The 27,443-nt window shown below is 39.9% G+C and overlaps 6 protein-coding genes and 1 pseudogene across 6 annotated transcripts; 4 read left to right on the top strand and 3 right to left on the bottom strand.

Moving 5' to 3' along the window:
• Window positions 1–676: 676 nt before the first annotated feature.
• LOC141822761 (large ribosomal subunit protein uL4c) lies at window positions 677–4,057 on the bottom strand. The gene is made up of 2 exons (XM_074710092.1): window positions 3,216–4,057; window positions 677–997 (listed from the first exon to the last, which is right to left on the bottom strand). The coding sequence occupies exons 1-2, from the start codon at window positions 4,033–4,035 to the stop codon at window positions 987–989; spliced, it is 831 nt and encodes a 276-aa protein (XP_074566193.1). The 5' UTR covers window positions 4,036–4,057; the 3' UTR covers window positions 677–986.
• Window positions 4,058–4,492: 435 nt separating this feature from the next.
• On the top strand, window positions 4,493–12,657 carry LOC141822757 (uncharacterized). The gene is made up of 9 exons (XM_074710088.1): window positions 4,493–5,981; window positions 6,774–6,861; window positions 6,989–7,061; window positions 7,381–7,503; window positions 8,145–8,222; window positions 8,948–9,051; window positions 11,194–11,281; window positions 11,357–11,455; window positions 12,249–12,657. Exons 1-9 carry the CDS (start codon window positions 4,517–4,519, stop codon window positions 12,345–12,347), a joined length of 2,217 nt encoding a protein of 738 aa, XP_074566189.1. The 5' UTR covers window positions 4,493–4,516; the 3' UTR covers window positions 12,348–12,657.
• Window positions 12,658–14,079: 1,422 nt separating this feature from the next.
• LOC141824198 (uncharacterized) lies at window positions 14,080–16,341 on the bottom strand. Its single transcript, XM_074711440.1, has 2 exons — window positions 14,711–16,341; window positions 14,080–14,636 (listed from the first exon to the last, which is right to left on the bottom strand). Exons 1-2 carry the CDS (start codon window positions 16,126–16,128, stop codon window positions 14,393–14,395), a joined length of 1,662 nt encoding a protein of 553 aa, XP_074567541.1. The 5' UTR covers window positions 16,129–16,341; the 3' UTR covers window positions 14,080–14,392.
• A 2,122-nt stretch (window positions 16,342–18,463) lies between these two features.
• On the bottom strand, window positions 18,464–19,564 carry LOC141822791 (uncharacterized). The gene has a single exon (XM_074710118.1). The coding sequence runs from the start codon at window positions 19,562–19,564 to the stop codon at window positions 18,464–18,466; it is 1,101 nt and encodes a 366-aa protein (XP_074566219.1).
• Window positions 19,565–19,997: 433 nt separating this feature from the next.
• On the top strand, window positions 19,998–22,504 carry LOC141825070 (uncharacterized). The gene is made up of 8 exons (XM_074712447.1): window positions 19,998–20,112; window positions 20,911–20,972; window positions 21,244–21,387; window positions 21,551–21,624; window positions 21,733–21,787; window positions 21,856–21,918; window positions 22,005–22,132; window positions 22,229–22,504. Exons 1-8 carry the CDS (start codon window positions 20,070–20,072, stop codon window positions 22,305–22,307), a joined length of 648 nt encoding a protein of 215 aa, XP_074568548.1. The 5' UTR covers window positions 19,998–20,069; the 3' UTR covers window positions 22,308–22,504.
• A 620-nt stretch (window positions 22,505–23,124) lies between these two features.
• On the top strand, window positions 23,125–24,128 carry LOC141825312 (uncharacterized). Its single transcript, XM_074712702.1, has 2 exons — window positions 23,125–23,505; window positions 23,662–24,128. The coding sequence occupies exons 1-2, from the start codon at window positions 23,167–23,169 to the stop codon at window positions 23,821–23,823; spliced, it is 501 nt and encodes a 166-aa protein (XP_074568803.1). The 5' UTR covers window positions 23,125–23,166; the 3' UTR covers window positions 23,824–24,128.
• Window positions 24,129–25,719: 1,591 nt separating this feature from the next.
• Window positions 25,720–27,364, top strand: LOC141823405 (uncharacterized protein C24B11.05-like; annotated as a pseudogene).
• The last annotated feature ends 79 nt before the right edge of the window (window positions 27,365–27,443 follow it).

The following is a 27,443-nucleotide window of genomic DNA, read 5'->3' on the forward strand; positions in this document are numbered from 1 at the left end:
TGCGATCAATAATATTAATATGGATTTAATATATAAAAAATAAATATAATTTTTTAATTAATTTAAAAAAATAACATTTACATAATTTACATAAATTTATGACGGGAATTTAATTGTGACAAGGATTATCTCTCTTTGAATAGACACCGAGCAATCTTAAGTAATTCGTTTAACCGTTCATAATCTAATTATGACTTCTTCTAACATGACCTAATGATGACTTCTAATATAATATTCTTATGTTGGGTGTGTCAATCATATCACAGCAACTAAGGTTGACATGGAACTGTCTGTTGAAACATGTTTTCTTTTAGGATTCCATGAATCCATCAAATTATTGTTCTTGGTGGTTCTAATTTCCAGCACTTATGATTCTAGTTTGATATTATATGATGATTCGTGTGTTGAATACATCTCGTTTATTGTCTTTACCTAAGTTTTAGAAGATCTTCCTTGAATCATAATAATCTAGATCCACATTCTTTTAATCTTCATACAACTTGAGTGGTTGAATGTTTATTAGTATTAGTAGGTTGTCCATGGAACGGTGAGATACGTACAAATCCCATGTGCACATAAGAGCACAAACAAAATGCGGATCCTTAAAAATGAAGTTAAGCAGACAAATCATATCTTTTACATTCTAAAGGCAAATCAGACCAACAAATTTACAATATTGAAAAAGTAAAGGACCGATTCTGGATTTCTATCGACTTCCATACATGAAGCAAAAATAACAACATTTGGTTGGGCAGGAAATTCAATCAAACTTTACAGTTCAAAAGTATCAGTTAAACCTCCATAAGAATATGAGGCTGCAATCTAGAGATTAACTGTATCATCAGATACATCTGACAAAATGAACTCAAGAAATCATTGGATCTGCTTCATCAACATAAATTTGACGTGAGGCAAAATTTAAGTTCCAAATGAGAATGTAAGGATCCTTACTGCGGTTCATGATACCAAAGTTAATCAATATCATTTTAGTTATCTCCTGAAAAACACCAAAAAAAAAAAAAAAAGATGTTAGTTAGCCGTCATATATTATTTATGGAAGCCATATTTGTTGTATGGCTTTCTCAAAATTCCTGGATTTGATAAACAAACTCCCTCTTATTCCTATCCTGATAATTCTCTCCGACTTTACAAAATGGGATTTGAAAGAAGACAGATGCAATATAAAAGCTCAACAACATTCAAGAAATAATGGAATACTGGTAGTATACTTGTTCTCTCATAAGCAGAGCCTAATACATTAGATCTGATCATTGTTTCAAAATGTTTCTTTGCTTTACTTATTTTCAAATTTTTGGGTCTCAGGAATCAAAGCATCTTAACATTGACCTCTCCAGATGATCCATCATCCGATTATTCATGTGTGTTGCCATCTACATAAACTTCAAAATGCCTAGTCATTTCGCAGACGTCAAATTTGGGACCTATGCACCTGCAGCTGCATAACTAGGACAGCAGAAATTTTTGTTGTTTGTAGGCCATAGTGGCCGGCCAAATCCAATGGGGCATATGATGGCTTGATATGTTGGAAGTGCATTATTGTTTTACTATGTTTAGGTTATTGATTCAAAAAAGTAATAATTTTTTTCTTTGTTAAATTTGTGAAGCTCAGTGGAAGAAAATGCCTTCACTAGGCATCGGCTGGTGCCATCTCTTGCCGCCTTAAAAATATAAATTGGTAAAATAGGTTTGCAGCTTAGATTTTTAAAACTAATATGCAGTGCAGTATCTGCTAGAACATGAATCATGGATCACTTTTGAATCTTCTCAAGAAACTTCTACCCTCCACCAAATTCAAGTTATATCACCACGCTAACATTCCATGTGTGTGTATGTTTTTGACAAGTCTTCAACAGTATGCTGTTTCACTGAAATTCATGTAACTTCACATGCAAAGTAATTATGGAAACAGCATAAGGTGAAGAATAAATATTATACATGAGGCCAATTTAGAAGATGAAGGCATTACTGAGACCTTAGTTCCAAGCCGTCGCACTATATTATGAGTGTTGGACAAAGATAACTATGTTTGCAGCGAGAACATGTTGAAGATTCTAGTGAGAAGGCTGCAGACAATTATATACCCCTTAAAGGAAAAGGAGAGAAATCACCATCCCAGGTTGCAGATACTTCCATTTGCCTATGATCAAGTGTAGAACAATATTTCAAAAGGAATGTGCAGAAGCTAGTGAGTCCGCACCCATAGCCCCACATGGACAAGTGCAAAGAACACCATGGACCATTGTGAGCTTGTCTATGCGGTCCTATCGGCTATGGGCATGGAGCTGTATGGCTTTAGCATGACCTCTCATGCCTATCATTATACTACGTTGAAGCAAGATGAAGTTCATTCCATCCTAGAAACACTAGTTGCTTGGGGCAATGCCCCTCAATAGAAGTACATCATAGAACATCACACTCACCCAGGTTAAACTATAGGCATGGAACTCCCTAACTTCAATAACAAATCTCAAGTATGTTTCCAATTTTTCATTTGTTATTTATTTTGATAATCAAAGAAAAATTTATTAAAATAGTACAAGACTTATCAGGCACGACTAAGATGAAGTTGAGTTCCCCTGAGAAGTCCTTGGAAAAGTATTGAGAAATGAAACTGTGCTATATTAGGAGATGCAGTAAGAGTCTTATCAAGTTAGGATTTCACTTTTGGTTGATTCCCACTGTCTCTCCTCAGGTATTCTATTAGTTTTAAAATTTTATGAATAACGTCCACTTAATAATTTGCATCATAATATGTAGAAAGACGTTTAACCTATTGTAAAGTGTCCCAGTTTTCATTCACTTATATTAGCCTCCTGTCAGTGCATGGAAAAACCTTTCATTTTATTCTAAGATATTAATTGACAATTGGATGAAATATAGAATTATAACCAGGCATATCCTTTGAAATACTATCAAATGTTTCACCATAGAAAAAGTATTATACTGTTCATCTTTAATGTCAATTCCTACCAAAAGGTAAGGACTTTTTGAGAGTGAAAATACAATTATGACAACCATTTTTGTTGCAAGCTATTTCCACAACGAATAAGAATACCTACTATTTACTTCCTTATCCTAACAACGCAGCCAATAAATTTTGATGTGCAAGCTATAAACAAGCAACTAACACTGGCTATCAACAGGCAATTAAATGATTTCGCAGGAACAGAAATAAACCATCTTAAGAAACTAACCTTGAACATCCTCCTCTTCTTCCTCCTCTCCTTCGTCCTCCTCTTGGGTATTTTCCCCATAAGTCGAGTTGAGATACTCCACAGCTGATTTTGTGAGAACCAATTTCTCCGAGTCAAGAATATCGAATAGGTTCAGCGTTCTGGGAGTCAGCAGTTTGATGGTCCCTAGGTTCCTGCAGGAGAGCAGGACATTATCCGACACTTCCGTCATCAGGAACATGGCTTTCCTCTTGGGGTCGAGCCCCCACCTCCGCAAGGCCGCCACGAAATCCTTAGTTTTTGGACCCGTCTCAAATTCCTGCTCGAAGTCCTCCACCACGAGGGCATCAGAGGCCGCGGCCGCGCTGGCGAGAGCGGTCGACAGCGCGAGGCGTTTCTCCTTCCGGTTGATTTTGACGCTCCAGTCGCGGGGCTTGGGGCCGAACACGACGCCGCCTCCGGGGCGAAGCGGGGTACGCTGGGACCCGCGGCGGGCACGGCCGGTCTTCTTCTGCGGGTAAGGCTTCTTCCCGCCGCCGCTGACCTCGCCGCGCGTGAGTGTGGAAGCGGTGCCTCGGCGCTGGTTCTGCTGCTCAGTGACGAGACCGCGGTGGACGATGGCTCGGGAGGTTTCGGCGGGGGCGGACTTGAGGGAGAGGGGGACCTCGCTGACCTTGTCGCCGGAGAAGGAGAGCACGGGGAGGGCGGTGACGTCGCAGCGGACGGCGAGGCGGAGGTGCTTGGTGAGGGAGAGATTGGGAGAGGGGTGAGATCTGGAGGCGGAGAGCGGGGAAGCGAAGAAGGAGGAGAGGGAAGGAGTTGCCGCACAGGCGATAGGCATTTTGTTCAGCCGAGTCCAGAGAGTAGCGAACAACGGGATATTATCTGCCTATCCGGCTATCCACTTATCCACTCAAACGGGCCGCTTACTGGGCCTGTCTCGGGCCGATGGCTATCTTGACGGCCCGTGGTTCAGACCGATCATGGGCCGCCCATTTTAAACGATAGAAATTGACTATTTTGCTACTAAAATAGTCAATAATAATAATAAAAGAAGATTTTTCATAATATCCTTTACTTGAATATTATGGTAAAGTGCCATTAAAATTTCATAAATTATTAAAATACTCTTTAAGTATTTTTTTTGTTTTTTTTACTTTGATACCAAAATAAACAATTATTCTGCTATTATCTAAGTGGGCCGGACAACAGGCAAGCCCACTAGTACGAGCTTTCTCACTATGACTTTAACACTTGGATGAACCAAACCCCTAGAAATCTCCTCCGCCGGTGTCGAGCGGGAGATCGGGAGAGCCGAAACCATGGCGTTCAACTTCAACTCTTCCTCCTCTTCCTCGTCGTCTTCTTCGTCGTCGTCCTTCTCCTTTCCATCCCAACCCTCAATGTCTTCCGCTTCCTCCCCGTTCTCCTTCTCCTCCGCCGCCTCCACCTCCCCCTTCTCCTTCGCTCCCACCGCCTCATCTTCCGCCACTGGTTTCTCCCTGGGCGCTTCTTCCTCCGCCGCTTCCTCCCCATCTCTCTTCGGCGTCTCAACCTTTGGCTCCTCATCGGCCGCGTCCTCCGCCTTTACTACCTCCAGTCTTTTCTCGCCGTCGGCTCCATCTTCCGCCGCTACTACCTTCAGTCTTTTCCCCCCATCGGGTCCATCTTCCGCTGCTACTACCTCCAGTCTTTTCCCGCCATCGGCTCCATCCTCCGCCGCTACTACCCTCAGTCTCTTTTCCTCGCCGGCGGTGTCTGCTCCCAAACCCATCTCTGTCTCCTTTCCCTCAGCCTCCTCAGCATCCGCCGCACCTTCCGCTTCCTCAAGCCCTAGTTTTGGTTTTGGATTGGGTGCTTCGACTCCCAACTTCGGCTTCGGTTCGTCTTCCACTGTTGCCTCTCCGCTGTTTGGTACATCTGCATCCACTCCGGCGCCGGCGCTGTCCTTGTCCTCGGCTCCGACACTGTTTGCTTCGCCAGCCAGTGCCGCACCTTCCGTGCCTTCATTTGCTACGTCCTCATCGCCCCCCGCCTTTTCTGTGCCGGCTCCGTCTGCTCCAGCTCAATCCTTCATATCCCCGTTTTCTGCGTCCTCCTCTGCGTCCCCTCTATTCTCATCTTCTGCTTCTTCTTCTACCGCTACTACCTCTCCTGCCATCACCAGCATTTCGACCTCTCCTTTCTCTTTTGGAAGTGGCAGTTCCTTTGTTCCGAGTTCGTTCGCTGCCGTGTCATCTGGTAGTACTACTTCGTCCGCACCAGTTGCTGCCGCGACCACCTCATCCACCTTGGCAACTGGATTTTCTTTTGCGACTCCGACATCTGCTGCGTCCCAACCTTCCTTTGGGTTTACCAATGCTGCTACATCAGTTCCCGCCGGTGCATCTATCTTCTCCGCTCCTACTGCTGCAAAGCCTTCGACTCCGTCATTTGGATTTGGGTCTTCTCCCGCACTGCACGTATCAAGCGTGGCACCAACCGTCACAACTGCAAGCAGTACTTCTCCGCCTGCCGTGACACCTATAGCTACGTCTTCCTCGTTGTTTGCTCCAGCAGCCCCTTCGTCTGCTGCATCTCCTCTGTCACTTCCAATTCCTTCATCGTCTCCAGCAGCAGCTGCATCTGCCGCCACAGCCTCTGCTTCGAAAACCACATCAAGTAGCACACCGACTCTTGCTTTCCCAAGCTTTGGTATATCAACACCCACGGCTCTGGCTCTCTCCACGACGGCATCAACAATAACATCCACTCCACTTCAACCTGCACCAGCAGCCGCTTTGTTAGGTATATTCATATATGATAAACTTAGAAATCTCAGAAAAAATGGGTGCATTTTAGAACATGTTGCATGCCTCCTGTCTTGTGGGGCAAATTCTCTCATCGAGCAGGGTCATGACAAGCTAATCCACTAACTTTGTTGCTTGGATCATATGGACTAATGATACTTATGTAAGTGTTGAAATGGACTTATCCAGTTTTCGACCAAACATAATCTGCCCACCATATTCTTTGTGAAACTAAAATATTTTATCGAATACAATTTCTTTGTGGAGCAAAGTACTTAATAATGGGAGGCAAAACTTAATGTATTATGTGTGCGTTCATGCTCCAAATAACAGGATAGTAGAGGCTTAGGGTCCACAAGAAAATGTAGAAGATATTAGTTGGCATGGTTTAGTGAAGGATTCAATTTGTCATTTAACTTTTTATCTCAAACTTCTTACAATAAATTTCTTTGTAGTGGAAAAGTATATTAATAATGGGAGGTAAAAATGAATGCATTATGTGAGAGTTCATGCCCCAAATAACAAGATAAAAGAGGCTTAGGGGCCACAATGAAAGGTAGAAGATATTAATGGGCGGGTTGAGAGAAGGATTCAATTTGTTGCTTAATTCTTTTATCTCAACTGTCTTACTATATTTGGTTAATATGCTTGATATTACAATATTATGTTTCTTGATATGTTGTTGCGTGCATTAACCACATTCTCTGCATTGCATTGCATTGTGCAGCATTCCTTTTTTACAGATTAAAGTATAATTTCTAAGTGCATTCTCAACTTTTGTCTTCCTTAGGTTCCTCCATTTCGGCATCTTCAAGTTTTTCTAGTAGTTCTGTTACAAGTCAAGCTTTAACGCCGGCTGTTCAAGCTGCTAGTGGCGGGTTTGTGCACTTTTTTGACCAACCTTTTATTTTTGTTTTGTTTTCTTCCCACTAAAGGAGTGATTATTACACATATCTACTATCTGAGAGACATGTTGTTTTTCTCCTTTTGGTTTATGGGTTACAGACTTTCTACAACCACTTCAGCTGCTCAAGCACCCAAGTTGCCATCAGAGATTGCTGGAAAAACTGTTGAGGAAGTATGCTTTTATACTAGTTTCTGTCAAATGACAAGTATTAGTGATATACTGTTTGAGAAATCTCTTCAAGATTGAAATACTTTAATGTACTTGAAGTCATATTGGTCTTTGTTATTTCACTGAGGATCTAAAAAGTTTATGAAGACAATATCTGGTTGACCCATTATATAGTGCATATGTGGTCCATTTTTTAATAAATATTGGAAAAATATATTTATGGCAAAATATTTACTTTATATAACAAAATATACTAATGAAGCAGCTATATGCGTGCCATCCTTTTCTTTCTACTCAAGTACTTGACTTTATGTTTAACCAGATTATTAAGGATTGGAATGCTGAGCTACAAGAGCGCACTGCAAAATTCCAAAAGCAGGCTACAGCAATAGCTGAATGGGATAGGAGGATTCTGCAAAACCGTGATATTCTTATTAGACTTGAGGTAGACAGTGAACAAGCTGGTTTGCGATAAGATGGTTTCTATATTTTAAAAAAATCCTGCAGGATCATCATATAAATCCTTGAATTCTTCGCCAATCAATAAGTGGACTCCATGTCTTTCTTTCTATTGGATTTTGTGCAATTCTTGAAGCTTTGGTCCATATAGTTTAGCATAGGAACAATCTGCACAATGCAACACCATCTAATTTGAAATGAGGATTTTATATACCCAATTTTAGTGGCTATTGTTTTTCATTTTTGATCTAGTTTAACCAACCTTAGTTAAGATATGCCGTATATTGTTTTTAATGTAAAATTTTTAACTTGTAATTGGTCTATTTCTATAATGAAATGCAAATATCTTCCTGATAGATCTTAAAGGGTTAGTATTTTGTTAATCGTGCCATATTTTTGCAAACTGGATCATAATCATGTTTTGGTCGCAAGGAACTTGAAGTTATTGTAAAGCACACACATTTCTGTGAGAAGCTTTACTCTGTATTTTCATTAGTCTACAGTGTTCCATAATTATTAGTAGACTGCCAGCTCATGCTATTGATACAACACCTCATTCTCTACTTATATATAATGCTGAATGACTTAATCACATCTACTTGCATGATTTTGTCTGTAAATTTCTAGGCTGAGGTGGCAAAAGTTGTTGAGTATCAAACTAGCTTACAACGACAGCTTGAATTAATTGAAACACATCAGCAGGAGGTTTGTTGCAACTGACTCTCAGATTTTACTAATAGAATTACTTTTTCCTTATCTTTCAAATGCCATTTGTGGGCGTGCTCTTATGTTTCTTGATTCACTTGGCTCATATATATTTAATTTTTGGGGAACCATAGCTGTAGTTGTGCCTTTGCTGGTTCATCTTAGCCTTGTAATATTAGCATTTAAAAATCTGTCCTTGTGAGACTTGGTTCTTGGCCAAAATGGTAAGGATTTTATACGATAGCTAAACTGGTTTGTTGTACAATGATTTGTTTTTTCATCTTAAATATATACTGCATAAAGACATTCTCAATAGATTAATTCTAGATTGTGTATAATGTTAATGAACCCAGACGATACTCAATCCTGGTACCTTAGTTGCTCAAATAGCGTTTGTTGGTCGGTTGAACATTAGACTTTTTTGAACTCGCTCTAATCTGATACATTCCCCAAAGTGTTGACATGAAAGGTTGCCTAATGTTCCAACCATAAAATTGGCTGCACATTCACCAATAGCACATAAACATATCCTGCATAAATTTGAGTAAGAGATCTTCTTAACTTTCTTGCCAATCACAAACCATATTCTGGCCCTTGAACCATAAATGCTTTTGCAATAATCTCAACTAAATTCCTAATTTAGATGATTTTAGGAAGCTTTTGGATGTTCCATCATATTTCTCGTCTTCTATTTTTCTGTTTTTTTTTTTTTTTTGAGCCTCAAGGTTGACAAAGCTCTGGAGAGCATGGAAGCAGAAGCTGAGCGCATATACAAAGACGAACGGTCATTGCTTTTAGAAGATGAAGCTACTTCAGTGAGAGATTCAATGTTAGTTGAGTGATTAATTTCATATTGAAGTTTTAGAATTACTTTTTATTTCCTTCCTTGACCCTTTGACGTTATTGTGGTTTCATAATATTGAGTTGTAGTGTATTTCTACAATAAATAATGAAATAAAATTGTTCTAGTTTGAATTGCTAATCCAATACAAATGTACATTGAGTAGGGTAGGTCGTAACATGATTGTGGTTGCTAAGTACTTTATGCTCTTATTTAAATTCCTGCTAAAGTTTAAATTGGGGATAGCAGTTGCTCATAGTACAAGAACAAACTAATGTTGCAGTTGGTCATCCACAATCTTTGGAATTTGCTTGAAATAATTAGAGCTGATTAATTCAAATGAATCTTGATTCTTTCATTAGGATGGGTTGCAGTTGGTCATCCACAATCTTTGGAATTTGCTTGAAATAATTAGAGCTGATTAATTCAAATGAATCTTGATTCATTCATTAGGATGGGTTGTGTTTATACTAGTAGAGAAAAAAGATTCTATTGGAAATCCTAGAATTATAATGTGAATGATGCTGTCCTTGTACAGTACATTTAGTCATGATTGGCATATTTATTTTTTTGATATTTTTCAAAATAAATTTTATTATCTGATTAAAAAATTGTTTTCCGGAATTGTTGAACCAATTTTATGGCAATCTGTAATTTTTTTCTTTGGTACAAAAACCCTGGAGCAACACAATCTGCATATGTGCCCCTTGATAAATCCTGCATCAAAATATGTGAGATTATCAAATGGTCTTATTGATAGATTCTTGCACTTGTTTCTTTGAGAGAAGTGTAGCTGAATAAAAACTAGGAGTTGTAAGCTACACTATTGCCTAATAAGTGTAGCTGAATAAAAACTAGGGGATGTAAGCTACACTATTGCCTAATAAAATGATAACATTGACTGAAAACAAATCCGAAACATAGCCAATTCAAATGTATAGCAAAATAGTGTTTGCCTTGAGGGGCAGAATCACTCTAATCCTTATGCTCGCCTGGCACATGTATATTCCATGATACTACTCAACATGTTGGTGCTAGCAATACTTAATTTGCTTTCCTCCCTTAGAAGCAAGAACTGCTGTGAGTCACTGACAATCAACTGGTAAAGATTTTCATCTGAAGCTTAAACCTATGCTATAACTTACTGTTGTTTTGATATGGATTTGAAAAGATAGACCTAGTGCACAGACCTCCTATCATTACAGGAAGCCCCTTGGTAGGGTCAATGTACATGGTCTTACCATTGGCATGCAAGAGATATTATTTCCATGACTTCAACTCACTCTATTATTGATTTGAGATGTGACACTCAATGTTGACGAGAATTCATTAACAATCAATGTTAGATAAACCATACTGTCCATTTTTATTCCTTTTACTGTCCTTTGAGATGGCTACAGGAACTTTTCTTTGCCGTTGATATTTCGATAATATCAATGCTTATATTGACATATCTGGTGTTTACTTTATTTCTTCAAATGTGCAAACATTCTTCCTCTTGTATTTCCATAGACTGTTCATCTCCTCACCTGTCTTCTTTTCATCTGTTCAACATTTTGAAATCATCTTGATGTCAAACTGGCGGAATAGAAAGAAGATTCTGGAGGTTTATATCTCTCACAGTTTATATCAGCATCAAAAATCAAAGATTGATCTTTAGTCTCACACGAGTATGACAATTAGTTAATTATTTTGCATAGGTGGGAGGCAATGGAGAGATATATTGCACAGAATTCAATAGAGGGGACAAGCCCATGTAGCCTAGCTAAATAGTTGAAAGTAACGCAGCTTGTTGATGCTAATATTATTGTTGTAGTTGAAGTGGGAAAAAAGTACTTTGATCTTTGATACTCATTTCAAGAATAGCTTTGGCATTCTGACAGACAAGTAGAGGCACCTTTTATAAGATTTATGAATTGGTCTCAAAGCAGCCACAATTTAGCTAATAACAAGCCCCCACTCAAAATGGCATTAGTATACAAAGTGATACTTGTAGTTACCAGTATTAGCATTATTTTCTTGTTTAAATTTTATTTTTCTCCTAGATTTTCCTTAGAAGATGTTACAAATTGATGGGTTTGAGAAGCATACCTATCATTAGCTGCATGCTGAATCATCTGTTAATGTCAGGTATGAACAAGCAGAGTTTATTGAAAGAGAAATGCAAAATATGACTGAACAAGTGAAATCAATAATTCAAACAGTGAACGCTTCTCAGGTATAATCCTGCAAGTGTTTGTGTCTCAGCGAAATCTCACAACTGTGAATGCTCATTCTATATATACTCGTTTAGGGTGGTGGCCTGGATATGATTGATACCATGAATCCACTTGATGTTGTTGTGCGAATACTTGACAATCAGCTGAGCACTCTAATGTGGATAGATGAAAAGGTAAGGGTGGAATACATTTTCCTTATAATTTTATTTCTTTTAAGTACTTCATAGGTTGTGTTCTGATGTTCCTTATATCTCCTTTTTTTTTGTCATTATTCTTGGAACAACTTTTTTTATGTGACTTTCTCACCAACCAAGTTGTTAATAATCCCAGAGGTGATGTTGTTATTGTAAGAATTCCAATTTAGGATGGAGGACATCTTATTCTTGTAGAACAGTTGAAATCCCGCTCGCCTAACCATGCTATGCAGCCCATTTGGACTCACCACCCCAATTGGCTTGTTTGGACCTATGACATGTCTAGATGGATTAGCTGGTTTGGACTTTACAGCATGTATAGTTATTCTGATCGGAATAATTGAATATATTGTTTGAAGGATGGAATAAATTAGGATGAAACAGAAAGGGATTAGTCATTTAGCAAAGAATTACTATTTCTTATAAATTTGAAATGACTTGCGCTGTGTTCAATTTCGCAACCAAACATGAGTATATTTGCTCCAAAGAAATTCATAGGCAATAAAATAACTATTCTACAAATGGCCATCCTTTTACCACGGTATGGTTTTAAGTTAAAGAGACAAATAGTCTCGATTCTTTTCCCCGTCATAAGCATAATGAGATTTGGCATTCAAAATCTAGATAAACATTATTTTTTACTGCATAGATTGTCATTTAAGCTTTAGTGTTTTCAATGTAGCTGTTGAAACTGTATGGATAGTTTGGTTTCCTGTGGAGAAGCTTGCAGTTCTTATTTCTATTTCAACTTAGCTTTTGAGTTTTCTCACAGGCAAATGAGTTCTCTGATCAGATTCAAAAGGTCGCCGACCGTGGTGCTGCTGCTGAACGGGGATCCAAGGGTTCAAAATTACGTCCGACTTTACTCTAGTCAGTCTTCAGCAAAAAAGTAGACGCCTCTCTCCAAAACTGTCATCAAGTTTCTCTTCAACATCGGTCAAAACTGTCTAACAAGAGAGGATGCATTTAATTCCAACGATGATATATCTTTTTTTCCGCACTCTAGTGGTAGTCCGTGACTGAATCATTTTGCAAGTCTACTAAAAACAAAATTGAACATTGAATGTTAAGGGTTTACCCTTTTTAATGGTTTGTTTTGGATTGGGAAACTATGCCCAGCCAGCAAGATGAACTATTTCCCATTTAGAACTTTGTAATACACAGCTTTCATTTTACTTTCATCATAGGCAATCAATCAAACTCTGTCACTTCAATTGCGTTATTCTCACTGCCAATTCGACCATTGAGACAAAATGTCAAAATTGTTACAAGATTTTAAAGTCATTCTTGATCCACCATGTCTAACCCAACTTAATATTTACGTCAGCTTAGCCCGTTTGTTTCGTCTAGCTAGCAAGCTAGTTAGCCTCCTAGTCCTAGTTAGCTAGTCGGTTTGGTCTACAAAAGCCCGATCCACCCACCCCATTAGCATTATATTCAGTAAACACAAATTGCTATTGCTAGTGATCCAGAATCATGTAGTAAGTTTATCTTTGCCCCACCAATGGTTAATGGTTTCCAAATGCTCTACTCTTCTGTAATCTTCACTGTAAAGAAGAGTCTGTGCTCAAGAACAAGTTTATCGGAGTGCACAAATCTGATATCAGTCACTTTATTTGCAAGGAGACAGAAGCATATATATTGCATGCCCAGAACAGAAGAAAACTTATTATATGTTTTGAATTTGCAACTGAATTAAAAGTGATCATTTTAATTTGGTCATCCAATCTCACTCCTTGTACTCAGTCCAAACAACGTGCAGCATTCTTCCTCCAGTGTGTATATCTCCATTACAATTATTAATTGTTTTTAAAAACCCTGTTATAGAACACTGACATGGTGACTTTCTCAAAAAGACAGATAGCGACCTGCATGTTAAACATCACGTTAAGCAAACATGGTGAGTTGTTCATTGTTAAGATAAGAGGCGACTGAGGAGACAGCCTAACTTTTACATTCAACATTCTTGACCTTGTCTTTTACCATCATGCTCGCCACTAAATTGCTACATATATATATCCATCTTTTATTTGTTGCTTGCTTGCTTGTTTGCTTGCTTGTCACAGTGAAATAGCTAGCTAGCTAGCTAGATAATGGAGTCAATAGTATGGTGCTTATTCCTTTTCCCCTCTTGTTATTGGCATCTTCCTTACAGATGCAAGCAGATGGAGTCGTGGATTCTAATCCCACACAATGGGCAATTAATGTCATCTTCGTCCGACTCCTCGGTGTGCTTGGCCTTTCAGTGAAATTGTAGGTCCCTGCATCAGGGAGGTGCTACCTTGTCGTGGAATTTTTGCGTGCCACTGACGACGGTTGCTTGTTAAAGTGTTAATTGTTGGATGGTTTTCGTCGTCACAGTACGTATCGACTTTCTCGAGGATGGAGATGCTTCACCATCTATTCATTGATGAATCTTAGGCATCTCATTTATCCATAATGTTTCAATCATGTGTTGCAACATTTCAATCTTTAGTTTAGCATTTAAACTAAAGACTATCAAATTTTCTACACCATTTTAGTGTTGATTTAATTGAAATTTAAGGTCATATACTTTGTTAAACTAAACAAATATCTACAAGTTGATGCAATTTATCATCCAATTGAAGATTAAACTACAAACATATATTCAATTTGCAAAAACACAAAAAAAGATATTACAAGATGTCGTAAATTACTCCACAAATCCATGGCCATTCAATCTTTCCTCATCATTTGTGTTTTGTATACTTCAGCGTATTCATTATAGTAAACGTGTATTTTCGAAGCAAAATTCATTTCAGCCCAACATATATCTGGAAATCTATCAAAGGTTTAATTATATCATTTTCCAGCTCCAGAGGGTATTTTGGGAAATAAAGATAAAGCTTCGGGTGAAATGAAATTTTGCCCACTAATTTTATCGTTTTGCAGCTATCAGGCGCCGGCCTCGTCGGCTTCCAGCGGATAGCAGGTATCGTCGCCGCCGGTGTTCCACAAGAAATGGGCGTAGGCAGCTGCGTAGGCGGCGTTGCCGGGATCCGCCGCGACGGCTTCTAGGAATCTCTCCTCCGCCGACGCTAGGTCCTTCCTTGCCACCCACAGGAAGCTCGCGTACCGACTCAACGCCTCCGCGTCAACCGGCTTCGTCCCCACCGCCTTTTTGAAGTAGTACTCCGCCCTGTCGCCGGAAATCAATCTTCACTAATTTCGGCTGAGGCATTTCTACAAATAAATTTCCGGGAGAAGAAGTACCTGCTATGGTCGCGGAGGACGAGGTAGAGAAATTGGGCGAAGTTTGCGAGCAGAAGGGCGTTCTCCGGGTCCTGTGACAGCGCGTTCTGGTACGTCAACTCTGTGCGCAAGTAGTCGGCGTAGTCATCGGCCTCGAGGTCTACTGCCACGGGCGAGACGAGCCGCCGGAGCGTCTCCTCGTCCATCAGGGCATCGTCCCTTGTGCTTCCTTGCATCTTCGATACCTCCTCCAGTATCCCTTTCCAAACCCTAGCTTCCTCATGCTCCACCGCCATCGCTCCCTCCTCGGTGGTTACGGTCCCCGGAGCTGTTGAGATCCTGTCTGGAAAAACGGTATTGTATGCGACGGATCCCTCATCCGATCGCCCGTCCCCGGTGGCCCCCGCCACAGGCCCCGCCTTTCTACCTCCGCCTCCGCCGTTCCCGCCCACGGAGGCGGTCCTGCCAATCGAAGTGGTCTTGATTGACGATTGATCGCGATGGATACGGCGACGGTGCTCCACCACCACTTTCTCCAATTGGGTCTGCGGATTGGGAGCCGCCATGGCGTGGGCATCGAGGTGACCCATGGAGTAGACGGTGAAGTTGGCAAGGAGGAGCATCACGGAGACCATGAGGGTGGGCGTGCAGGAGAAGATCTGCTGGAAGAGCCAGACGAAGGAGGAATTCATCTCCTGGTGAACTCGCGCGACGATCCCCTGGAAGTCCTCGCGGAAGAGCTCCTCCCGCATTTGGAGCGTGTAGCTCTGGAGCTCGCGGATCATGAAGACCATGGAGGAGAAGGCCCGCTTCACGGAACAGTAGGCCGACTCCCCCGCTTCCCGGAGCCACCCGCCGTCCTCCCACCTCTTCTTCCGCTTTATGATCCGCAGCGACAGGGGTAGCTCCACGCTGTTCGCGTTCTTCTCTACGCTCGCCGGCACGATCTGGCCGGGCCAGTCCGGCGGCTCCGGCCTCACCGGCACCCACGGTGGCTCCGTTGAAGGCTCTTGCTTGCTCAACGACGGCGATGAGCTCGTGTTGAGGCAAAAGGAAGCAGAGAACAGGGATGCGTCTCCTCCATTTCCTTGTTGCTGCTGAAGCTCGAGAATCGTTTCCTCCAACCTCTGAACAAACTCCTCCACATTATCCTCCTGCACCCGACCATCATCGCCGCCACCAGAAGGGAAGCACGCAGTCCTGGCGCCGAAAGCGCGGCGGCGCAAAAAGCCATGTCCAAGGGGCTGCCTTCCTCTGCCTCCCCCGACCTCCATCGACCGAGTCCGCAGCAGCCTGGCCGATTCGCCAGCCCCAAGGAACGTGCAGCCCACGACGCCCTTCCGCTTGCCGGCCCCGACGGTGGAGACAACGGCAGCGAAGACGGCGGCCTGCGACGGCGTCGTGGAGGCGGACCACGTCCCAGCGACCTGAACTCCCATCTCCGCTCAACGTCTCCTCCGCCTCTCTGCTTTAAATGAAGTAAAACCTTACCTTTACGTGACCGAAAACGTAGACCTCCTCTCACCCTGCTCGCCCACGGAAAGCATTCATCAAGAACGATACTAAAATAAAACTGCAAGGAAACAGGTTGCAGCTCCGGCGACGTTTGTCGGAGGGGAAGAAGATGCAGGAGCGAAAAGGCTCAGGTGTGGTTTTCCACTCTCCTCTCTGAGCCTACCTTTAAGCACACACTCTCTTTTATATACACGCCGACAGAACGTTTGATGAAATTACGACTTGGAAAAATAAATATCGAAGCGCGTAAGAAATTAATAAATGGAGGGAAATATCCAGTAATTTAATTGGTTGGTTCGTTTAGCCATTACGCTACCTGGCCCGGTTCGGTTCACATGGCGTGGGTGGCGGTGGATAGCCACTGTGAGAACGTGAACCGTGTCCACGTGCCTTGTTCGGGTTGACTAGCTGTTTAAAGCATATGTAATTTAATCGCCATCTACCCGTTAATTTCGTGATATGCTTTTTAGTAGTCCAAATCACTTAACATTAACTCATAGTCCAATTGATTAATTCTATATATTTAATTTGTCCGTTCATTCAAACTAAATTAAATAGAAAAAAAATCTAGAACATTCCTCATTCTTATAATTTTGCAAAAAAAATACAATTTCAAGTGTCATATTATGGATATATTTTTATAAAAATTTGTCCTCGGCGTACAAGTTTATCTCTACAGTCTGTATGGATATACTTAGCATCATCGATATTATATATTTAACATCATCAAAAGCTTTTTTGTCTACATCTTCATTTTTTTAGTATGCTCTAGCATTTTTCTAAATAAATGAGTAGAAAAACAAATTCAATTAATTATATTTTTTAAAAAAAAACTCCTTATGGTTGTGTTTTTTAACAAAAATTCTTTTAACCTTTTTATAATTGTCAAAATGTAACTCGAGACTTGGAATCTATTCTCAATATTCCCTCTTTGTTATGGTACAATGCACATGTTAAAAGGTAGCAAACCCAAAGCATCCTTGACAACGCCATTGCCTCCTTTGACAACTTTCTCTTCCTCAACAAGCACTATCTCTCTTCGATATAGATTTTAAAAATCTTACAAATTTGTAAGGTTTTTTGAAAATTGTTAGTTTTAGGTCAAGATAAATGGTAGAGTAGATACTAGATATTAGAGATTGAACTTGAAGAAGTGGCCTTGAATTGGATCTACCAAGCCTCGTTATCTCATTCCTTTGTTTTTTCTTCTTTGTGGAATCCTCTCCATCTCTTACTCCTTATCTCTAATTCCATCGCTTTCCATCTAAAAGTTATGTTCGAAATGGCTCCTAGAACTAGAAGAAGAATAAGAAGAAAAATGGGATTATTTTGGAAATGCGAGGTGGAACAGAAAGAAGGAAGGAAGAAGCAAAAATATCAAGCACAAGTGGATGGGAGTCCATGGGATGCTGACATGCATGCACACCTAACGCTACTTCTCTTTGTTAGCGCAAGTGTTTGTTTGATTAATTTGGTCATTGCTTCGTTTAGTTTAGGCAAGGAGGAAGATGTTAATGGTGGTGGTGAGTAAGAGTGACAACAAGATCATGTACCCATAACTATCCGACTTAATTATTTAGTCAGTTTAGGATATTATCCAATGGATATACTGCTTCAGTAAATGATGAAATTTGGCATCCAGCGGTTTCATATAATCGATCCCACGATCATCTATGAGGAGGTAAAACTGTAACCACGATAGAAGAGGATATTGCTTTGGCTTTATTGAAATTCGGTCCTTGTTCACATCAGCAATTCTGTTCCGTCGTAACTAATTCAATTATGCCCCGAGAGCAAATGGATATACTACAAATTTTGATGAAATGGTGAATGAGACTAGAATAGATTTGAATGTATTAAGCAGATCTATATATATCTATGAATACTAAAAAAACGTTCATTAGTACTCTACCTATGAATTGTCTCTCTGTCGAATGTGAAGCATTCAGAAAAAGGATCAGCAAGAGCATTTATTACCAATAACTGAAGAACACAGAGAACATCAATTAGACAAATTATAGAAAATGGCCAATGAAATATACAGCAAAACCAATTCATTCTCAAAAATATTGCACGGCACAGATTTGACTTCTATTACAGGGATGGCAGGTGCAGTAGCTCCATCTCTCGATGCACATCATAGCATTGGAGCAAGTCCGCTTCGAAAGCTACAGCTTCCATCGAGCATGGAACCACAAAGTTGAACAGCGGCTCGTGAATGCACAACAATAGTGGCGGCATGTTTCATCTTCAAAGCTTCTATTCCTTATTACCACTCTTGAGACCCTTCTCTCCGGATGCTTCGGCCGTTCCACAGTCGACGCCTACCGAAAATTCTACAGGAGCCACCGGCCACCGCCAACCGAGCTCCGCCCACACGAACATGAAGAAGAAGGCCAACATGGCTCCGCATGCAGCAGCGAACACCATGGCGATTAAGACTCCCCAGGGATAAGCTCTTCTTGGATGCACCAGAGGACTCTGAGTTGGCCGTACTAGGAATGAATTGGGATCCAGGGGCTCTGAATGCATCAGATATGGAGCTCCATGCCTCGCCGTGAAATTCCAGGAGTAGATGCTGCTGCCCTGCGTGGAATTGCGACTCCAAGAGGTTAAAGACACCAAAACTGCCTCTCGCCGCAATACGTTGGACAAATCGACGGCGTAAGAAGTCGGTGAGTTCATCGGCGTCGAATCCTTGTCTCGCCAAAGTTTCACCTGAATTCTCTTTGAGTCTCCGTCGAAATCAATCCAAGAATGCAACTCCGCCAACCTGAATCCTTGTCTCCCCAAAGTTTCTCTGTTAAGGTAGGACACCGAGCCATTGGCGGAAAGACTGCTGCTTTTAGCCAAAACCTCGCCGGAGACACTGATCTCGATGAGGCTTCCACTTAGATTACCAGTTTTTGCCGTCGCGAAGCTCACTGCCATGAGACTGGTCGAGGATTCAGCACGACCGTCGTTCCCCCTTTCAAGAGGAGCACCAGTTGGGGACAAGAAGAAAGCGAAGCCGCCGCCGCCGCCACTGGGAGAGATAGAAAAAGAGAAGGAAGAGGAAAACCCTAGTTTGGCGCCGAAGAATCTGATCGGTTTCCGGTACGCCATCCGCCCCGAGCTCGCATTTCCCGGACGCGTGATCCTGACCGCCGAACCACTCACCACCGCGTCGCCGTAGAGATCAAAGTCCGCCCCAAAGCTCCCATCTTTCACCGATCCGTCGAAAGAGAAGCGGAAACCGAGCCCGGCCTCCTCACAGTTCCCACAGGACAAGGAGGCGGCGAGGAGGAGAAAGACGGCGAGCAGGAAGAAGGAAGCTGGAGGAGACAGCAGCATCGCAAAGATCCGGAGGTGCGGAGGCATGTTTCCTTCGAGGTCAGGCATTTCGATCTCCAACAATGGCAGGACGTTGACGTAGATCTGAGGCTAGGATTATAGGGAGTTAAGACCGGGTGAGTGTGCGCGCAGTGTGGCAGAGGGAAAGGTTAGGAGACAGGAGGAGGGTCATTAATGGCGTGGGAGACCGTACGAGGCCCATGAAGACTCTCTCTCTCTCTCTCTCCTTCTTTTCTGTGCGGCTTTTTAGGTTTTGCTTCGCAGAAAACGATGGAGGAAGAAGGAGCCGTTATCAGCCTCCTAATAATTTTAATCATTTTTGTTTAAAAAAATTGATTTCCGGGCCGAGCCCATGTTTGGTCTGGGACCCGTGGACCCTTGATGGGCTCGGGCCTGGCACAGTCCGGCTCATTAGGTAGCCCCGGCCTCAGCAGTTCGTCCCAGCGAGTCAGAAGTCGACCCACCCACTCCGTTACCAGTATCTTTGACGTGCTCTCGATCTCCAGTTTGTGATCACATTTGATTGCGGAAGATGCCGGTTAGAGTGGAGAGCTCGACGCCTTCTCAAGACTTGGGTGAGGCTTTCGATCTCGGCTCTTTCTACCTAAAATGCTTCTGAAATGGGGCTTCCTAGGGTTTTCTGCACAGTCGCAGCCTAGGTTTGGGCAAGTTCGTTTGCTTTGTTAGGTTAATTTCTTTTGGCGATCGGTTTTCCATTTTAGGAGAAGATTTTTTTTCTATTTTTTCCTTCGATTTCGGTTTCCAAGTTCCGTTATCCATTGATCTTACAGATGAATGATGAGATGTCCGCTTGCGGGTTCAGTATCTTTTTTTATTTTTTTTGTGGTTAAAATAGTATTTTTCATCTTCGGCATCCATTCTCTCTCTACTTGGAGAGTTGGTATTTAGTTGGTCCGTTGGACACATCTGCGGGGAAGAAAGTTGTATGAATTTTGAATGTTACTTTTGGTATTGTTTGCCGCATTAGCAACTAATTTAGCTGCGGAACTTCTGCATGGATCATGAAATATTTGAATCATTGCTATGTATGAAACATTGCTCTTTTTTTTTTTTAACTTCACAATCTCAATTTTCTGGACATGAAAAACATTTTTTTTCTTTGTTGTGAAAATGTCTTTGGTCTTTCGTTTTGTATGGCGATCATGCAGGTTTGCAGCTTAATTGATCCACTTCGGGTGACTGCTCATCTATGGCATGCACTTTGTAGCATCATTTTCTCACATTCTGTCTATTTGATGCTTGATATAGTTTTGTAACCTAGATGTTATTTGATCACTTTCTGTGAATTTTTATTCCCATAGCAATCTTTGAAGTTCATCTTCTATATTACTGAAGAGTGAAAATATCTGCAGGACAAGATTCAAGTTCTGGACATCCTCCACCTCCTTCTTGTAGTCTTTTGAGTGCTGGGAGGGTGAGTATTTAATATCTTTAAACCTTCTGATATCCTTATGATGCCTTATTAAACTGTTAGTATTTCTATTCTTGCGTGCATTTCTGAAACAAAGAGCTTTTGTTAGGACTAACCATCTTGGTTTATGCAATAATTTTTGGCTTGTATGAATTTTAAGGTCCTTTGATATTCCCATATCAAACATTCTTCATTCATTCTTCTATCGCATGTCCTCATTTTATATCCTAGAAATGGCCACCACAAATTTGTGATAGCTACCTTTCCTTTTCAGGCTTTTTCTGGTACTCAAAACGTTTCAAGCTTGCAAAAAGATGAAGCATGGAAGGTTAATGTGAGAATCCAAGGAATTGATAACGATCATGGTTATTTATGTGGCACAATGGAAGCACTAAACGTCCCCTTAGCAGATACCCCTGTAAGATTTTCCAACTTCATCCTTTCTGTATTTATATATTCATTTATAGTGCTTTTAACATTATATTTATCATCTCAAAAGCCATAGGAAGTAACCATTTTATCTGGGTTCTGCATTCTTCATCAATTAAATTCTTTTTTTTTTCCTGTTCCTTGGTTCTCAGGTAGTTACTTTTTGGGAGGGAGAACTTGTTGATGGAAGGAATTACACCTTTTTCACCGGAAAGTGGGAAGCAACGTATGGCTTTGCAGTTTTTATTACTTCTATGCCTATTCTGCAAAGTGCAAAATGATGACAAGCTATTCTTGTTTTCCTTTAACATAGATTCCTTCACTGTTTTGACAGGCCAGAGGATGATATTAGACATTGGCTGAAATTTCAATCTTTTGCTCCCCTATTGGTGAATATCTATTGATAGCATCTGCATCTCTGCGACTTGTTTTCTGAACCCCTTTTTTTCCTCCCCAGAATCAGGTTGAGGCTGATGGAGGCAAAAATTTGGACCTGAGTAATTACCCTTACATATTTATGGTAACTCAATAACCATCTTAGCGCAGTTGTTATAATCATATAGTTTATGTATGTAATATTTTGTGAATCATTTTTCCATCTTCCAGAGATGGAAAGAGCAGTACTTTGTGAATGTTGGAATAGACTGTGGGCTGACCATCGCAGGCTTCTACTATGTTTGCTTTTCGTGTAGTGACGGTTCTATTAATGGTTTCTATTATGACCCAAATAGCAGGTTTCTGGGATCCTCCATTTTTTTTCGTGCATTTCTTTGATCATTCATCAAAAAATCTTGTCAGGTTTTAATGATCTTTGGTTTGGTAAATTGCAGCCCTTATCAGAAGCTCGAGCTGAAATGTATCCCGGGAGGTACTGCAGGTTTTACTTTCTCTTCGTATCAATTGAGTTAGGTGTCATGTTAGGAGATGTGCCAATGTAAGTGCTCTCACCTTGCAAAATTTCTTTGCATAATGTTTTCTTTTTCTTGTGAAAGATGTAATAGGCCGCATCAATCTCTTGGAGCTTGTTTTTGAATAGAGAGCGTTGTTTCTTTTTCGAAAAGGTGTCCATTTGTGAATTAACAGTTCCTGATTGATGAACTACAGTGTATAAGCTACAGTTAATTTTGCTTTTTTTTATGACAATTTACTTGTGTTTTTCTTGATCAGTTGTCTTACTCTTCCTTTGCATTTGACAATTTACTTTAACCGTTGACAATATTATTTGTGCATATTTGTGTCATTTCAACATCATATTTTTCATGCTAATAAATAAAATCTAGCCTAATTTTATCTGTAGTGGTTAAATTTAGAAAATGAATTGATGAAGTGACTCTTGTTTTCATCTATCCCTTAACTTGTTCTTGTTCAGTTGGAAAAATAAATTCAAAGACAAAATAATTAAAAAAAATTAAAGGACAATAATATATATATATATATATATATTCCCTCTCTCAAAAAAATTACAATGACAACAAGCAGAATAATTTGCAATTATATTAATTTATAAAAGATTAATTAATTAGAATTAATCGCTGCTAGTTTTTCAGAGTTGATGACTGTTGGTATATTGAGAATTTGAAGAAACTCGTCGAATCTTAAAGGAGAATTTTTGTGCGAGGGCACAATCGCAATGATAGATGAAGATATCTAATTTTGGAGGTACAGTCTAAAGTTCAGATCGTGGCCGTCAATAGACAATCCAATGGCTCTTGGCTTAGAATTAGAGATATCGTTGCTACCTTGTCCAAGGGGATGAGCAGATGAAAGGATGGCAACCGTACCAGTCGCATCTCCGTTCCTCCTCGTCACCGCTCCCAAATTCTTCACCACCCACAATCTCTACCTCAATGGAAGGAGAAGCCCTCCACTCTCCTCTCCTCCTCTATCTCCGAGGAGGAGAAGACCTGGGGGCGGCGATTGGCTCCAAAGCTCTCGATTTGGCCGGATTTCAGCCGTCGCAGAAGAAGTTCCGCCGCCCGCTGCGGACGCAGCAATCGAGAAGGCTCAGCAGATGATTCCTGCCGCCGCCGAGGACAGCGCTGCATCTACCATCATCTCCATTCTCCTCTTCGTCGCCTTCGTCGTTCTCTCCATTCTCACCATTGGGGTAAAAATCCGATCTCTCCTTTCTAAGACAGTTTTTTTCCTCCTCTTTTTTGTTGGTGTTCCTGTTGATTTCCTAAAGGAGAAATTTTGATTTCGTGAAGTGAGTAAAGATTTGCTTTTGAGATGTAAATCGTCGTCGGTTTTGAAATCGGAGCAGGTGATCTACCTGGCGGTGCAAGATTTCCTGCAGAAGAGAGAAAGGGACAAGTTTGAGAAGGAAGAGGAGGAGGAGAAGAAGAAGGGAGGTAAGAAGGTAAAGGTGAAGGCAAGGTCTGGGCCAAGAGGCTTCGGCCAGAAGGTTGAAGAAGATGAAGACTAGTGAGCCTTGATATCATCCATCAATTATGCACATAGCATTTGTCTACTGAGCTTAAAGTTAAGTGGGTGTTCTTCAAGTGTGATCGATTTTGAGACTTGGAATTTCCTCTTAATGCCTTGGATTTCTTGTTTTCTTCTTTTTAATGAAGTTGACTTTGAGCTTGATTGACTCAATTGTATGTCATATATAGAAACATTTGCTCATCACATGGCTCAGTCCAAAAGTCATTTCTAAGCTTGTGAAAAATGGGTCCTTTTAAATCTATTAGATTTGAGTAGATTTAAATTAAAATGAATTTCTTCAAATCTGCCTATGAATGATTGTAAAAGGATTGTTTCTTTTCCCTTCGTAAACTTCATCACATGTTCTTGTTTGTAACTTTGTCTTTGTTACTTTATTTATTTGTAATTGTTGGATATAGAGATCACAACATTTAATTATAAACTTTGAATTTGTTGATATTACTACAGTTTTTAGATAAAAAATTTTTATGTCTAAAAATTCTCCATTTGCAAATCAAATTTTGAAAATAAGTTTTAAAACATTAAAAAAATTGAAATTTTATACGATATTCATTGATAAATTTACTAATTGCTCCCTGTGTTTTTTTTTCTTCATATTTTAATGAATTTGTGGGAGGATATTTTTACATGTTTTAGATGATTTTTTCTCATGATTCGCATTAATGATTCTGCAACATTATTCTTCATTATTTGTGTCTGAAGTGGCAATCCTGTAATCAATAATTTTTTCTTCTATAAATTTCCAATAATTTTGTAAGTTCAATTTCATGCATTATGTGTAACTTTTCGATTGCTCGACTCATTCAATTAATTGGCCTGTTGGATTTGTCTTCCCATTAGAAATATCTATTCTTTAAATAATTAATATAATTGGAAACAGAAATATATACAACTATAAAAGTACTGCAAAATGATAATATTTTAAAAATTATTATTACAATTTTATTGTTGTAATCAAACGTAGAAATTTTCATTGAGCTAAATTTTTATTTAATTTTTGGTCTTTGTTTCAATTATTTTTTCTATAATAATTGTCGAAATTCTTTTTATACTTGTTTCGAACTAAACTAGTTTAAGACACATAAATAAAAGGCATTTATGATTTAACGAGTAGAAACTGAAAGGGATGATCCTTTCATTTCTACACACATTGACATTAATGTTAATATCTAACATATTAATTTATTAAAGATAATTACTAATATTAAATGCTAATATTTTATATATAACATATAAAAATACCACAAATACACGTGGCAAGCTCTAGTTTGTCAATATTTTAATGCTTGATTTTTTAGTGGACAAGAATATAGGACAACTAATTTGCAGAAAGCTTTTAATTCATATGATATATTACATATGAGATTAGGATGTAATAATGTATATTATATATTATAATGTAAGCTGAAATATTTTATTATCATTTTTCACTAATTTCAGTTGGAGAATTTTTATTTTTGTAATATAGTAGTAGGTCATTATTGAATCACAGCATATTTTTGAAAAATATAATAATAAAATAATTTTGCTGATTATGCGGATTATCCATTTATTATTAGTATATTCCTAAGGAAATAGGTACTATTACTAATTCAAACGTAGGGTGTTGTTCGTTTGTTAATGGCGGTCGTGGGGGCGACGCCTCGCCTATATAAACCGGTGCGCCTCCTAGCATTCTCCTTCCTTTTCGCCCTTCTTTGCCAATCGCGCTGCTCCGTGGAGGACCAAGGTACTGGCCTTTTCTTCCTATCTTGTTTGCTAAGCTTCGCATCGCTTCTTCCGCCCTAATTCGATCGCCAGAAGTTTTCATTCCTGGTCCTCCGATTGAAATTTGATTTTTTGGGAGAGATTGCTTTTTTCTAACGTTAGGTTTATGATTCTGAAGCTGTGAGCTATAGATATGGAATCAGAAGAGATGTGCACGAAAGCTAATACTGGATATGATTGCCTTTTGATCGGTACGTTTTCACATTTGACTATCTGGTGATAGGTTTGAAGTTATAGCATAAGAATCCCTTCTTAATTCACTATTGCTTGTTTTTTTATTTCGTTTTTTTTAAAATTCAGATCTTGATGACACCCTCTATCCATTGAGTTCCGGAATCGCCGCCGAGTGCCGCAAGAATATTTTAGGTATATCATCATATTGCCTTTTTTCTATCTTCTGGTCTCTATTTTGTTTCCATATCAACTTTTCCCTAAGAATTGAGACGTATATTTTGTCATTTTTCAGAATATATGCTTGAAAAATTAGGGGTTGAAGAAAGCAATCTACTAGAGTTGTGTATTTTTCTGTATAAGCACTATGGAACAACAATGGCTGGTTTAAAGGTAATTAAATTGTGTTATATTCATGTCTTGCTCATGTTCGATAAAGGTGTGCGCTTGCAGTAATGAGAAGCTTTCTACTTGTTTCTCAGGCCATTGGTTATAACTTCGATTATGATGATTTCCATAGGTTTGACTCTATCATTTTTTTTTATCTTTGATTCACATGTTTCATTCTATGGTTTTAGTGAATCAAAGAGTTTACTGATTTCCTGTGATTTAATAGCTTTGTCCATGGAAGATTACCATATGAAACATTAAAGCCAGATCCTGTTATAAGTCAACTACTGCTCAGCCTTCCAATTCGAAAAGTTGTGAGTTTCTTGGGCATGACGGTTGAAACTCTCTGATTCAACTTTGTTTTTTTCACTTCACTAACAAGCTCATGGATCGACCTGAATGAATAGATATTCACTAATGCTGATCAAGCTCATGCTGCTAAAGTGCTCGAGAAGCTGGGTCTGGAAGATTGTTTTGATACTGTTATTTGCTTTGAGACACTCAACCCACCATCCTCTTCATCTAGAGAAGATAATTCAGCCAACATCTTTGACATAATTGGCTACTTATCGAAACCTGATTCGAATGTTGATCTACCAAAGACACCAATATTGTGTAAACCATCCATTGAAGCCATGGAACATGCTTTGAGGATTGCAAACATTGATCCCCAAAGAACTGTAAGTTGCATTTACTATGAAATTTGCCCGTCACCCTTTCCAGGATTCAGAATGCTAGTTGACGTTTTCAAATCAAAATGTGTTCTAGATTTTTTTTGACGACAGTGTTCGAAACATTCAGTCGGGAAAAGAGATTGGATTGCATACTGTTTTGGTAAATCTCTTGGTGCCTAAAACTTAAAAATCTTAGAAAGTTTCAGATTGTGCATCATATAAATTGCTCATTTGTGGATTCAGGTTGGTACTAGTGAAAGAGTCAACGGCGCTGACCATGCTTTGGAAAGCCTCCACAACATGAGGGAAGCATTGCCTGAGCTCTGGGAGGCAGCTGAGAAATCAGAGGATAATAAACCCTCGACCAAGATTGCAATTGAGACCGCTGTTGTTGCTTAGTTGATTCTATAATGTTGATGCTGCAAAAACTAACATTTTTTTCCAAAAAAAAAGGAAAATACTTGAGCGAAGGGCTTTTTAATCTATGAACCTTTGCTAGTTCATGTAATTTTTGGATGTCGTCATGAGTAATAATAATTGGTTTTATGTCAGCTTTCATATTGATATAACGAGCCGACAGAATCTACATCGACGC

This window comes from Curcuma longa, chromosome 3, assembly GCF_044706935.1.
Source record: "Curcuma longa cultivar G26 ecotype Majalengka, Jawa Barat chromosome 3, ITB_CL_G26_1.1, whole genome shotgun sequence".
NCBI classification, from domain to species: Eukaryota; Viridiplantae; Streptophyta; class Magnoliopsida; order Zingiberales; family Zingiberaceae; genus Curcuma; species Curcuma longa.